Raw genomic sequence first — 15,560 nt, forward strand, 5'->3', positions numbered from 1 at the left:
AGCCCTAGGCTTTGTGGTTTAACCCACAGCGCCACCCGCGTCCCGTAATATAAGTACTTCCTAAAAAGAACATGATTCTTTCCACGCCTTCACAGCATTTCAGTTCTGTTCAAGTCATGTGCATTCAGAAGCTGAATTCTTATTCCAATCAAATAAAGAGACAGTTTCATCATATTGTTTCTCTTCAGTCTTGCCTCCTTTGAGTTTGCTTTCCCTTCATAGACTAAAACGGGGGTGGGGGGGGTGGGAAATACATGTTGACTAAAATTATGTGGCTAGGAAACTACAATTCATAATTTTTTAAACAACGTTCAAAAGTACTTTTTTCTGATGTGTTCTCTTTGAACCTAAACCTTTAATATGAACCCAATTTTTACCAAATATCTGTCAGTCTTTCAAATGTGTTTCCAGATAGCATTTGTACTGTTGGTTCTTGTGTACCTCCGTTTGCCCACATTATATGTCTTATCTGGAGGATGAGACTGAATTTTAAAAATTATGAATAAATTTTGCAGAGTGTGAAATCTCCCCCCTGCAATTTTACAGGGCAGGAAAACCAACTGTGTTGTATTATTGATTCCTTTGTGCAGCAATTACATGCCACAATGGCTCGTGCAAAAGGTAAACGTAAACATGTTTTTCAGCTCCGAGTGACCCACCTAAAAATGTGTGGTATAAAAACCTTACTTCTTCATCAGTACAAATCTTCTGGGATCCTCCTCAAAAGCCCAATGGAGTTATACAGTTTTATTCGATTTACTACAAAAATGATTCAGACACTTACATGCAGGTAAATTTCAGTTGTTTTTCTTTTCCCTGAATTTCCATGGCAAATATTGAATTAATTGTTTTGTAAATTAGTTGGCGACCACCATATCCATGAGAAGTAAAGGGGCCCCTGACCATCAGGTCCAGTCGTGTCCGACTCTGGGGTTGCAGCGCTCATCTCGCTCTATAGGCCGAGGGAGCCGGCATTTTGTCCGCAGACAGCTTCCGGGTCATGTGGCCAGCATGACTAAGCCGCTTCTGGCGAACCAGAGCAGCGCACATAAACGCCGTTTACCTTCCCGCCGGAGCGGTGCCTATTTATCTACTTGCACTTTGATGTGCTTTCGAACTGCTAGGTTGGCAGGCACTGGAACCGAGCAACGGGAGCTCATCCCGTCACAGGGATTCGAACCACCGACCTTCTGATCAGCAAGCCCTAGACTCTGTGGTTTAACCCATAGCGCCACCTGTGTCCCTAAATTTCAGTTGTTTTTTTCCCCTGAATTTCCATGGCAAATATTGAATTAATTGTTTTGTAAATTAGTTGGCGACCACCATATCCATGAGAAGTAGTTTCATATTAATTTTAAACAGCCCTCAGAATGAGCCCATATCACAGTATGAAACAGAAACAGGCTTATGAATGCACACATTCCTTACACATCTACCTACCCGCAGTTTCACTGAAAACTGCTGAAGTTTGACTCTTTGTTTCCATGCCATTACAACACCTCTGAACTTAATACACTCGTTAAACCAAGGAACTTAAGGTTCACTTTCATTACCATTTTAGTACTGTATAAGCAAAGCCCCCTCTAGTGGCTGTATGAAGAACATAGCCAAAACCTAACCTTTTGTGTGCTTAGAAATAGAAATTATACCCTTAAAAGCTTTAGTGTCATTGCTGCTGTAGTGCTTGATATAGTTTCATTTGCTCAATAAATATAGCCACTGGATGCATTTTGTTATCTAAAGGTTTACAAATATAGGTAATTTGACATAGTTTTAAATATCTTAGTTTCTTGCTTAGCTAAGGCACTAGTTCCTTTTTTAATATCAAATAAATTAATTAAAATTTTTTTTAAATCCTTATCTTGGACCAGTTTGCAACTAAAACAAAACCAATACACACGAAAACTAAACCAACACACACAAGTGTGTATGTGTACTCACAATAAAAAAATCATGGCTGCTATGCTGCTCATCACATCATCCTGCTATTGTGGTACTGAAGCTAAATCGTGGTTTTGCTTAGCATTATATCTTAACTGAGGCTTGTAGTTTGTCTTATTCCAGGCAAACCAGGCAGTAATTTGCTCCAAGTAGTATTGCAGCAGGAGGATCAGGGAAAAAGCAAAACTATCGTGATTTTTACAGTGAGTTTGCACATTTACACTTAACCATGGTTTCACTTAGTGTTACATGGCAACTGGGTCACTGTTTACAGAATTGGTTACTAGTTTGGTTTTAATTGTGCTTTTTTTGTGTGCAAATATTTTCCCCCTACCTCTGCCCAGAATTTTACCAGTTACGCTCTTGACAGTGGTGTCAGCAACGCAACTTGGTCTACGGTATTAAGCAACTTGGCAAAATGGAACCACTACACACTTTGGTTAACTGCCAGCACAGCCTTTGGAAATGGAAACCAAACCAGTGAAATCATACATTTGTACACAGATCAAGATGGTATGCATTTTTTAAAAATATCAAAATATATTTTGTAAAGCTTGTAGAAATTATGATGCTACCACATTCTGTGCCCTTTTTAAAGGCATCTATGTTACTCATATGGCTATTTCTCTGTCCCAGGATTTATGACATTCCTGCCACCAGAGATCCAGCTAGATGTGCAATCATCAGATTTAAGGTGTATTGTATCTGAATTCACTATTTTTAACAGACCACCTTGTTATCAGAGTCTCTTTGATATGGACCTGACTGCTGTATTCCACAGTGCACCTTTATTTAGCTAATACTAGTCTCCACCCATCTGCTCTGCAGATTTTTCATAATTATATTCGTTTCTTCCTTGTCCTCCTCAGACATACAGTCTCTATGCCCCTGTTTAGACTTAAGGGAGTGCAAAGTTTTCTCATTATTTTTGCTCCTAGGAGTGTAGCTCCTTTCCACTTTCAGTTTCTAATAAAGCAGGTGTAGGCAGGTTGCTTTTATTTATTCATAGTCCCATATCTGGGCTTTTAACCTTTGGGATTTATCCTGAAATTCTATTTGACATTCTAATAATTATAATTATTAGTGGAATGCTAAAACTCAATTTTCAGTATAAGGTGTGATCTCTATCCTGGAAGCAACTCTTACTGAAATCAGTGGACTTACCTCCATCTAAAAACGCATAAGAATCAGAGGATATAATGGCACTTGCCTCACCTACCATGGTTTTGCATTTTAATGAGATTGTTTAATAAGCCTTCATTACCAAATTGATCCCCCAAGAAATCTATATTTAACCCTTGTTAGATGAGGGAATATAAAGCAAAAATAAAACCATCTGCTTAAACTCAATAAAAGCTCTGTAACATCCAGACTATATGAGTTACATGGTGTGCATTTTCCCATTTCTAGATTTTGCAATTGTGTGTGAAGGATGATATGGTATCTCATATACAAAGCTTCCTGGAAAGAGAGAAGATTAAACAAGAAACTTACTCCCAGGCATGCTGGTTTCTTACACGGGGACATGTTTTGTTTTGTTTTGTTTTGAATACGAGAGAGCTTTGAACAATGTTTTACTCTACCTTTAGCATGCTTTGGCTAAGGAACACATCCACATGGTGTTTCCTGCTTGGCAGGGGGTTGGACTGGATGGCCCTTGTGGTCTCTTTCAACTCTATGATTCTACATGCACTGAATATATAGGGTGTGCTTACTTTTAACACAGAAGACTAGAGTTGTTTTCTATGTTTATACAAGCTATTGTCTTTTCAAAAAATGAGTTAAGTACCATTAATCCGGAACATTTCAGGTTGAAACCAATGTGAATTACTTCCATCCTCAGTGCTTATGTATAGCCACATGTAAGTATAAGAGAACAGAGTGCATACAGACCCTTTAACTTTTGCTTATTTGTGCTATAGTTCCAGATGGACCTGTGGAACAGCTGGCGTATCAAAACATTTCTTCCACTGCTGTAAATATAACCTGGATGCCCCCAGCCCAACCTAATGGGATGGTCTTCTACAAGGTTTCACTGACAATGCAGGATGGTCAAACGGACCGTGAGATTCTGTCACTCATTTTGAATGATACAAATGTGGTTCTTCGTAAACTGGAAAAATATACCAGTTATCTTCTAAGAATCACTCCAGCAACAGAAAACGGAATGTCTGAAATGCACACTGCTAGTCTGCACATCACAACTGAAGAAGATGGTATGTTCCATACTTTGTTTAAATATTGTTTAAAAATCCTTAAATATTGGGTTTGTCCAGGCACGGGCAATGTGTGACTTGGAGTACTTCCGTGAGGACTATGGCCTTTCTGTACAACACAATATAAAGAAGCTTAAAATGTGATGGAAAACAATTTCTGCAGAATCAAAACCAAGGAAAGAGGTAAAAAGATAGGCCAACCTCAAAGCTGTTGTGATGTTAAAGTCTCATAACCAGGATTTTTCAAGGCCCGCTACAATTCTGCATTTCTAACATATCCATTCAGTGTAAGGTTATAGGAAAAACACAGCACTGCACACCTAATTTTTGTGAAAGTGTGTTAAGCTTGGATTTCTGTGTGGAAGTAAGTGACATGGGATTACTTCAGAATAGATTGGTCTACATGCTGATTTTCATGTTAGCTTTTGGGTGGTGCTGTATCCTATGCATAGCTGCCAAGTTTTCCCTTTTCTCGCGAGGAAGCCTATTCAGCATAAGGGAAAATCCCTTAAAAAAAGGGATAACTTGGCAGCTATGATCCTATGGCATTGCCCCGTGACGTGTTTGCCAAGATGTCCAGCCTCTGTTTAGTAAAATGTTAGTTTAAAAATAAATCACTGTAATATTGTCTCATGAAATGATTTAAATCACTTTGAACTGAATTAATTATAGGTGGTTAAGAAAAGAATGGACATGCCATTACTGTTATCTAATGTGTACTGCAATTCTGCATTTAGATAATGAAAGAAAAAGTGTGTGTGTGTGGGTAGATGCTTATTAGAGATTTCACAATAAAGTTTTTTCCCCAGCAGTTTAATATTCCCCCCCTTTATCTATTGATGCAGTTCCAGAATCTGCACCAATTATGACATCTTATAAAAACCTTTCGTCTACCTCAGTGATGTTATCCTGGAATCCTCCAGCCCGGGCAAATGGCATCATAATAAGCTATGTCTTAAAGCTGCATGGACTAGAACGAAATGATTCTTTCACTACTTCCAATAATTCAGTTGTCTTAGAAGATCTTTCACCATTTGTACTCTATAGTTTTTATGTATCTGCAAGAACTAGGAAAGGGCTCGGCCCATCCACTGTTTTGATGTTCTTCACAGATGAGTCTGGTGAGTAATTACTGTATGTTCCTGCATATAAGACTACTTTTTAACCAGGAAAATCTTCTTAAAAGTCGGGGGTCATCTTATATGCCGGGTCGTATTTCTTATACGGTGAGTATATCCCAAACTCTATATTTTAACTGGAAAAGTTGGGGGTCGTCTTATATGCCCAGTCGTCTTATACGCCGGCAGGGGCATAGCCAGGATCAAAACTAGGGGGGGGGGGCAAGCCATGGTCGTTCAGGGGCGGGGCCAAGGCACGGGAGGGGAGGGGCCACGAAGTGGGAATGTGGGCGGGGCTACAGGCCAGCGGGCCTGCTGACATCGTGGCAGTGGCGGAGGCAGCGGCCACCTTGTGCTTCTGGGGCTGGCAGCGTTGGCGGCTACCCTGCTTGGCTGGAGAGGACGGGAGGGTCGGGCAGGCGAGAGGGGGTGGCAGGGCGGGCGAGGCAAGGCATGGCCGCAGCCACGACGGCTCCGAGGCGTTGCTGCATATCAGCATAATATTTCAACCATGGTTCAAGCCCCACCTTAGGAAAAAATTCCTGCATTGCAGGGGGTTGGACTAGATGACCCTTGTGGTCCCTTCCGACTACAATTCTATGATTCTATTGCTATATTACCATAGCATATGCATCATTCTGCTTTCTTGAATTGTCCTACTCCTAGGCATAGCAGCCAACTCCTAGAGGCCTAGGTGCCTCTCCCCCCCCCCCAAATTACTGGTAAATACCATATTTGAAAGAGTCATCCCCCCATGTTGATGGGCTTTCTATGTGGGGCTTATCTGCCCCCCCTATTTTATTAAGGATGGAAGAGGGAGGGAAGGAAGGAAGAAATAGAGAGAGGGATAACTCATATTTGTGGGTGTCTCTGGATGACGCTGTGATGCTGGAACTCTGCATGTACAGGAGCCTTGTAAGCAGCTTTCTCTCTGCTTGATTTACAGCAGGCACGTCCAACAGGTAGATTGTGATCTACCAGTAGATCACTGGATGTCTGTGGTAGATCACTGGTAGGTCACTGGCACCCCTAAAAAAAGCTCACCCAAAATTTTCCTCCTCCCTAAAAAAGTTGAACTATGACCTGAAGCCCTAAACAAAAATGGGCCTCCCTCCCTCCTAAAAGAAGCTCAACAAGTTTGACCTAAACCCCCCAAAACAGGGCTTCCCTTCCTTAAAAAAACTCAACAGCTTTGACCTGAATCCCCCCAAAGGGGGTAGATCACCCCCAGTTTTAAACTCTGTGAGTGGATCAGAGTCTCTTGGGAGGTGGCCACCCCTGATTTACAGTATACAGATGCAGGAGGAGGGGCAGACTGGAACACCACTGCTTTTTATAAACATCACTGTGTCTGTCAAAGCTACAGCCCCCCCTTTCTTATTCACTTCCTTTTAGCCTTGCAGAGCCACCTTAGTCAAATTGAATCCTCTGAGTCTGCACCCTCATTAAATCGCCAATAGAACTCTTAATGCTCCTGAATGCTCATTAACAACTCCCACTTAAGAACAATAGGGTGAAATGGTCAGCTATCGAATCTTGCCTGGGGATATATGCTCCATTGTCTTAACTGCTTAACTACTGGTAGCCACTTTGCTTTATTTATTTGATGTGTTTTTGTTACAGCTGTGTCCCCCCCCCCCCCAGCAAGCGGAGACTTAGCTGCTCTTGCTAAAGCAAAGCCCTTTCCACTTCAGTTTTTGGAGGGGAAAAGTGCTGGTTATGGTCTGTAAAATACATTAATTTTTTGCTTCTAGGGGGGGCAGCTGCCCCCTCCTGCCCCCCTTGCCTACGCCCATGTACGCCGGAATATACGTAGTTTAGGAGTCAGCAGGATCATTAGAGACAAACTGAGTTGAATGTTAATATTTTTTACCTTAGACAAGGTTTTTTTGTTATCTTAATATTTGTTGTCCGTGCAGTGTAGAACATTTATTGAAGCAGGATCTTCTTCTGAACATAGACAAGTAGAAAGAACGGCTCAGTCTGTTCAGGGCAGGGGGGAAGGTCACCATATCTCAGTGCTGTAGCATCAACTTCGCATGCAGAAGGTCCCAGTTTCAATCCTTGGAATCTCCAAGTACGGATGAGGGAGACACCAGCCTGAGACCCCAGAGATCTGATGCCAACCTGTGTAAACAATATTGAGCTAATACTTGTGCTTATACTTTGTTTGTGTTCTTATTTTTATGTGATGGGACCTATACCTGTTAGCTGAAATATCAAATTAGGTGATGTGATAGCAAGGAAATTAGGATTATACTGCCTCTTGAACCATTCTCTGGTGGTTTCTAAATTGACTGTTAACATTGTTTTAATCATTGTGACCTGCACCTATCAAGATTATGCTTTACTGAAACAGAAGGTAAAATAGCCTACTTGTTACACAGATTGAGAATGTAGGGAGATCTATTTTAAGGTGTTCTTTTAGCACTTCCTCCAAATGAAAGTCAAGTACTGAAAAAATCATGCAATGTAACTTCTCTTTTAGACTTTTGAGCGGGGTATTTTATTTTATTTTTTTGCAAGGTGAAGCCTCTCCAATGATATATTTGTGCTATAATGTGTAAGGTACCAACAAGGTTGGTATTCCCCAAGCAAATCACTTGCAAGGTGGCATGGCAAGTCTTAGGAACAAGACTAGAAGTTTATTTTAATTGATTTGACTTAGCGGTTCAGCTGACTAATTTTCTCTTTGCCTGAAATTTGATTGTTATTATTTGTTTAGCAGTGAAAATAAATAGATCTTCCAGTTTCTTACAATTACTCTTTACAGAAACATACATCTCTGAAAAACATATAAAACGGGTTGAAAGAACAATTATCCTAATAGAACTCATAGCATTGCTATATTGGTCTGAAAGATGTTAAATGAATGCATGACAAATCTCTGAGTGAATTGCTTTTACAAAATATCCATATGTACAAGTAGGATACACAGTGTTACAGTTAAATGATGTTTCTTTTCATAGTTCCGCTGGCTCCTCCTGAGAACCTGACAATTGCCAATTACACATCTAACTCCGTATGGCTGAAATGGAATCCAAGCCCTCAACCAAATGGTGTTATCCAAAGATATGTTTTTAGCATTTTGGATAACCGCAGTCAAACTACATTTTTTCAGGTTTGTAACCCTAATGTTATATTCATACATATAATTAATATTATTAATTAAGATATATATTGCAGTTCGGAATTGAACTGTTACTAGGAAATAAGACCTCAAAACTACTCTGAACTATGCCCACTCAAAAAGGAGTTTGTAGATTTAATACAAGAAATCTTTGAAAGGAAAATGCTCCCAATTTTTTGGATTCGCTTTAAATTTGTTCATATGCCCTTTGTGAATTTAAGGCAGTTGTACAAAGAAAATCAAAGAAGGCTATTTTTTAACCTGGACACTTCTCGTTTCCATAATCCGTGCCTTTACAGAATTGCCTGTATATGTATGACCAGTGGTGAATTGGATTAGTTTATATTTTACAGTAACATTTCATCCAGCTTATTGGACAGGGAGTCATGCCTTAAGAATATAGAGGGAGGGATAGACTAGATAAACAAGCAGTGGGGAAGCTTTGGCCCATGGGACTGACTACACCCACCTGGCCTGTGAATATAGTCCACAAGGCCCTGTCTATCCCCTTGATGTGAATGAACCTAGCAGTACTAGGATGATGCCAGGTATTGCTGTTGTGAATGGTCCTTAAATTGAACTGTCATGGGCTGTACTTACGGCATTTAATTGTGATTTGACCCCATTGTTTCCATTTCCCCCTCTACAATTCCATATATACCCAGCCAACTGAGCCTAACGTGTCATTCACCTAACAAAATGGATTCTAGTTCATGAAAGCTAATGCCATATTTAATTTGTTAGTCTTTAAGGTGCAACAAGTCTGTTTTCATATCTGCGGAAAATCTTGCAAAAATAGCAATTTTATAGTAATTGCTTTCTTCATCTAAGAACATTTCAGGTTCACACAATGAAGCTAATATTCTTGGTCTAGAACCGTTCAGCACTTACTTCATCAGTGTTTCGGCATTCACAAAAGTTGGAAACGGCAATCAATTCAGTAATCTTGTTCGGCTGACCACAATGGAATCAGGTTAGCTTGCTTGAAATGTAATACTATTTGGGGTTTCCCCCCCCTGCACACTTAAGAAACCTTAAGTTATGGGGGAATCCAGGGCAGGTTCACTTTCAGAAGTTGGTTTAGGACTTTTACCTCTCCTACCAGGTTGGTTGTCCGTCATAGGAGCAATACTGTCTCTCAACTTGTCAACCTTGGCTTCCTTCAGTTTCCTACATCAGATGGACTGGGAGGACTCCTCTGTTAAGCAGCCAGGTTATCATCTTAGTTGAGGTCCTTGTCCCTTGTGCAGCAAAATTCATGAAAGCTGTCATTAACCCAGCTGTTGCTTACTGAAACCCATTTGTGGAAGTCTATTGTCCCTCTTTCTCTTTGCATTGCGGCACAGTGCTAAACCAAGGCCTCCCCTTGACAGCTTTCTCACCAAGTGCCCTTGTTATGCTGTCATCTCAAATGGCTGGAATGCTTGCCCTTGCTTGTAACATTACCATGCTCGTACTGAAGTATACTCTAATGCAACTGCCCTTTCAGTTTTGTAGGAATGTTAACCTATGGTGCATGTTTCTCTTTGAAGCTCCAGATATTGTCCAGAATATCCAATGTACTGCAACCAGTTGGCAGTCAGTCCTAGTCCAGTGGGACCCTCCTTTGAAGACAAATGGGATTATTACCCATTACATCATAACATTTGGAAAGAATTCAACAATCTTGTCTTCTGATAATGAAACAGTGCATACTTTCAGAGACTTGTTATCAAATACCTCTTACCAGTTTAAAATACAGGCTGTGACAGCTGCCGGGCATGGAAAAGAGCAGCTATGCAATGCCAGCACATTTCCAGAAACAGGTAACAATTATTGTGGTTAAAATTGCACTTGATGTAAATGATCCTTTCCCTGCTCACATTTACTAGGCTATCCCAATCCATGAATTTGTTTCTCATACGGTATCTCAAGAGGATATTCTCACGAATTCACAGACTAAGAACTAGGATATTGTTAGAAGTGCGGTAAAAGGAGCAAAGCCACATTATGAAAATAATTTAGATTTCTGGTGTGTTAATTACGATTTTCTATTGTAATGAATTTACCGGAAAGTCAGTATTTTATTGAAAGCAGTGGCACTTATTTTCAAATAAGCATATTCTGGCCTGAATGCCAGGAGTAACAACAAGAAGAAAATGCTCCTTATTAGGTCAACATATTCTTAAATATATGTTCGCATGAATTGTTTTCCATTGAGTTGTTACTACTTGAAACTGGAGACTTGCGATTAGGAATGGAAACAGTTTTATAGTTGTTCTCAGCTTCTTATTTATGGTGGTCTATGTTAGTCACAGACACACGGCCAACACTGAGTCACTGCCAAAGCATTTATTTTTGACACCAAGTGAAATCAAATTAGGTTCACTGTCTCATTGGAAAATCTCTGAACAACAGCTCTGGAAGTACTGCTTGATTGTTTTAAGCAATGGGCAGAGCCCAACTGATCTCTATACTGGCATCCCCCAGTATAGCCCCTGGGTGTTGCAGCGCATGAACATTTCTCACAAAAGGTGGAGAGTTCAACTCTTATTGGAGTGAAGTGCTTATGAGGTCAGGTGCTGAAGGCCTAGTCACAGGGGTTCAGGTAGAGTTCACAGTTTGAGGCCCCATATAGTCCTTACGTATGCTGATCACAGTAATGACATGTGATGAGATTTAGCTACTAGGTAAATCTCTTTTGTATTGGTCCATGCCTTTAATGATTTCGGTACTTGGATACACACATGCTCCAAAGTTTGTGTGGGAGGCTCTCTGGAAAAGTGTGGGAACAGGTGCAAGGGACTGCAGAGCAGTTGGGGAATTTGTGGACATTGTTTCAACCCTTCCATGAACAGAAAGGCGCCATTGGATCCAGTGCCTTACTGCTTTAATGGCAGCCTTAGCCTGCTGGGTATGTTGGTTGCATTTGCAACATTGCTGTTGTTTTCTTGCTGCATCCATTGCATTTTATTTTTTTACGCCAATTTGAAAATGTAACATTTAAAAACATGGTCTGAATGCAGCCAAAATACCCATGCCCTTTCCATTCCTTCCAGATTCTCAAGTCATAGCCTGTGTACTTCCACTGAAGGTTGCAGTTCTATTCAGTTCTAAATAACAAAAACATTTTTGCATATAGTCTTTGTATACTCCCTTTCAATAAAAGGAAGCAAACGTCCCTCAAATTCATGCTTTGGTAAAGTACGTATTGCAGTTACTCTAGATACCGCACCCTAATATACTGATAAATCATTTTCTCCATAATCCATGTTAAACTGAATTAAGTTGCGATAAACCTAACATTCATAGTATGTATAGAAACAACAAACAGGCAATCATATTATGGCAATTGAGCAAAGAAGGATTTAAGACAAATCTTCCAATTATACAAAGTTGTCTTTCTGCTTTGAAGAGAGGCATCTTATGAATATTATATTTAAGGAAGACTTTGGTGGGAAATAGTATTTAGCAAACTTGTTTTTGTCCTAGCTATCTTTTAACTAGGGTTCTTTTGTGACTCCTTTAAACTACCATATTGATAGTACAGTCTAGTTCACAATGTAAGAAATATATACAACTCAGTCTATTTTCCCCCTTTCATTCCAGGGAAGGAAGTACATTTGTTCACATATTCTTCTGTGAATTTTGATCTGCCCTCATGTGCTAAAAGTCTTCGTGTACATCTGCACTTCCATACTGTTTTATGAATTCCCTAGATGTTTACTTAATAAGGCTTTTACAGAAATAAGTACCATTGTATTTGGTGGGTCTTCTTTCCTAGTAACAGTTCAGTCCCGAACCACAATATATGTTGCTGCTGTGGGGTTCAATTTGATGTTTCAGGGGGGCATGCAACTTTGTCATCATGGAGGCTCTTGTTGTAGATGCCCAAAGTGTGGCAAAGTTCCTGCTATGGCTGGTCGTTTGTGTTAAGTACACAGAGGTTCTTGGACTTAAATTAACTTGCATGTGAATTGTATTCCAAATGTAGCTTTTCTCTATATAAATATCGCATACAGTTTATACAAAACCAACTACTTGAGATAGATACACCAGACAACTGAAATGGCCTAATACTGACCTTCAGTGATGTACCATAACATCTTTGATAAAGTGTTATATGCAACAGATTAGACAACTTCAAAACAATTATGCTCTAAGGTTACAGATACGAACAGGATTGAAATTTCTTTGGTTCAAGGAAGCAGATACTTGTCCTTCCACACTTATCAACCCCAACCCAAAGAAGAAACGTTTTTTTAAATGTACAGATGTTCCTAGTTTGAATGCTTGCTAGTGTAATCCTGCAGCTTACTCAAAATTTATAAACATGACTCAGCCATCGTGATTCGGTGACGATCACTTTACTAAATATTCTTATGCCAACAGAGTTCACATTCATGAATCATCTGGTATGGACAAACATTTTTCATCAGTCCACCTAAAGGTCCCAACATCTATTCATCAAGTATTCTTTTGTAACACAAATGTAACTAAGACCATAAATCTCCAGTGACCCCTAGAAATGTCAAGGACCCTTTAAAGAATGAAAAAAACCAAGAACTTAGCTCTAGTTTGTCTTAATGATATTGAATGTTTTAAGAAAGATATTAAGGGGAAATATTCCTTATGTGAATGTATATCATTCTCAAAACACACAAACCATTACCAATTTATAGAGAGAAACAATTAAACCATCTTTAACTGCAGTTGTGTTTAGCATAACCCTGTTTTCAACAATAAGCACAAGCTATTGATTGCTTACTGTAACATGTGGTACATAACATTTCCAAAATTATTTTTAGCTCCCAGCGCTCCCAGAGATATTTCATTTTCAAGCATACAATCAACAAGTGTGACCTTGAGATGGAGAATGCCAGTTACTATCTTTGGCTACTTTCAAAACTACAAGATTACTGTGCAGTTACGATCTATCCATTGCAACAACTGGGAAGCAGCTGAATGTATTGAATATGAGCAGAAGCAATATTCATATACTGTTGGCACTTTGTCAGAGGAAACAGTCTATGACCTGAAAAAATTCAGATGGTACAGATTTAGAGTTTCTGCTAGTACAAATGCTGGTTTTGGCACCTCTTCACCCTGGATTTCTACACAAACTCTTCCTGGCTGTAAGTAAGAATGACTATCATACCTCTTAGTTTTACATGGACATCAAATCTATAAAGGTCTGGAATTATTCAAACCATGCACACTTGATGATACAGCTACCTTGAATTTATCAATGGTACCTCAATGTGCCTCTCTGGATATTCAAATGTAAAATGCAATCAAGTATATAAGCATTGTTAAAAATCCATTGCCTGTAAGAATTTGTATTATTCAATTATATCCAGTTACATCCTCAGGAATGCATAAGTGCTGCATATGTCAGGAATTAAGCACACAATATACTGTATACAATAGTCATGAAAGAGGGTCTGACAGCAATCATATTGCATTGAAGTTAGCAGTTTTTTTTTCTGTTTTCCATGATGGCTACTTCATCTTCCACCTAAAAACATTAGCAAAATAATGGAAGTCCCTATTCAAAGTATAAACATAATTTACAGTTGATATTAGTGAACATTTATTACATAGAAGCTTGGTGTAATTGGCAGATTTAATTTTTTTTAACTAACCTAACCATTCCCAATTCTCTGAAGAAATATACAGGAGAATGTATTGGTAGTCAGCAATTCTGAGAAAAAAGTCTCACTTGTAGACAGCTGCTTGTTGTGGTCATTATCCAAAGCAGCTGCTGAATCTAGATATTTTCAGGCTGTATAAATTGTTTAAAATAAGAGGGAAAACATATTTCACATTCCCCCCTATAGAAAACGGCAAGGTGGTTTTTTGTGTGTGCTCAGCAATCCTCTCTTAGGAGTTTTTCAAGGAAATGTTAGCTAGAAAAATCAAGTCACTGTTTGCTCTAATAATCTACTATTTTAGCAGTTGTTAACAACTGTAGTTTAATTTGGGGATTTTGTACACTAAGCTATAAAATTTCACAAGCACTAACAGTATCTCCCTTTTAAAAGCTCATACCAAACACTGAAGTCACTTTTTGGATAGAGTGAATTTTAAAAGGCGTTTGGGGGTTCTATCATTCAATGGGCTAAATCAGTTGGATATTCAGGATTGTGGCCATGATGCAATTACAAAGTAGAAAGTGCAGTGTTCAGCTCATGCATGCTATGTCTGTGACAATTGCACAGTAAAGTTAAAATTGATTTTCTTACATGTTAAAAACATTAGTAATTGTGGAAAGATTCAATACATGTTTACACAGAATTACCTTTTTAAGGATAATGATACTTACTATTAAATAGTCACCAATGCTAGTTTTGCTCCCATAGTTAGATAGAGTACTCAGCCTTCTGTTTTATAGATTGTCCTCTTAGGAACTGTCTTTCTGTCTCATAAAATAGTTTGATGGCAGTGTTATTGCATTGCTGATAAATTATACAAGTCTACTTTGCAATGGGATCTGTTTTCTAAAGAATCAAACTTTGCCGTTGCCATGATATTAAACCATAACTTTGGTTCAGAAAAGGAGAATTTTTGACAGCTGCAGCTTGTCATAGAATTGTGAGAAAACCTGACCATACTGAAATTCCCTCTTTTTAATAGCTATTAAAGATTGGGGCTCTGTCCTCTTTAGGCACTGGTTGCTTTGAAGTTGGTTTATGTGTAGCAAAGCTTTCTCTGTTATGTCAGTGAGCTTTGCCTGCTTTTCTGCTTTTCACACAATGCTAAGGGCACATGAACTCTACCTCCATTCCAAGTTAGTAACCCTAGGAACAATGGCTGTGTCTTGCTTTGCATTCTTAAGATAACATTCAACCCGGCTTGAACCTAAATCTGCTTATATGGTTTCTTCCAATGCATTGTGAGAACCGTTGGTCCAATGCAGATGACAATGTAAACAGAATTAGGGGTGCCAGATTCAATAGAGGACAGGACTTCTGTGCCTTTAATTGCCCTGCTCTCTTTTGAGTCTGGAAACCTTAAAGAGAAACCAGCGGACCCTTTGTTTAATTTCCAAGCAAAGGGTCTGCTGGTTTCTCTTTAAGGTTTCCAGACTCAAAAGAGAGCAGGGCAATTAAAGGCACAGAAGTCCTGTCTTCTACTGAGTCCGGCAACCCTAAACAGAATGAACATACGATGAGA

General features: G+C 39.3%; 1 protein-coding gene across 2 annotated transcripts in view; it reads left to right on the top strand.

The window, feature by feature from the left end:
- Window positions 1–15,560, top strand: part of PTPRQ (protein tyrosine phosphatase receptor type Q) — a 113,688-nt gene that overhangs the window by 53,627 nt on the left and 44,501 nt on the right. For both annotated transcript variants that reach the window (XM_088677020.1, XM_060279680.2), the window contains 8 exons: window positions 645–790; window positions 2,286–2,454; window positions 3,864–4,157; window positions 5,003–5,278; window positions 8,245–8,396; window positions 9,237–9,378; window positions 9,938–10,210; window positions 13,193–13,519. In XM_088677020.1, coding sequence (XP_088533146.1) covers window positions 645–790; window positions 2,286–2,454; window positions 3,864–4,157; window positions 5,003–5,278; window positions 8,245–8,396; window positions 9,237–9,378; window positions 9,938–10,210; window positions 13,193–13,519 — 1,779 coding nt within the window. The remainder of the gene's footprint in view (window positions 1–644; window positions 791–2,285; window positions 2,455–3,863; window positions 4,158–5,002; window positions 5,279–8,244; window positions 8,397–9,236; window positions 9,379–9,937; window positions 10,211–13,192; window positions 13,520–15,560) is intronic.

Source organism: Zootoca vivipara, chromosome 9 (assembly GCF_965207765.1).
Source record: "Zootoca vivipara chromosome 9, rZooViv2.hap1.1, whole genome shotgun sequence".
In the NCBI taxonomy this organism is placed as follows: Eukaryota; Metazoa; Chordata; class Lepidosauria; order Squamata; family Lacertidae; genus Zootoca; species Zootoca vivipara.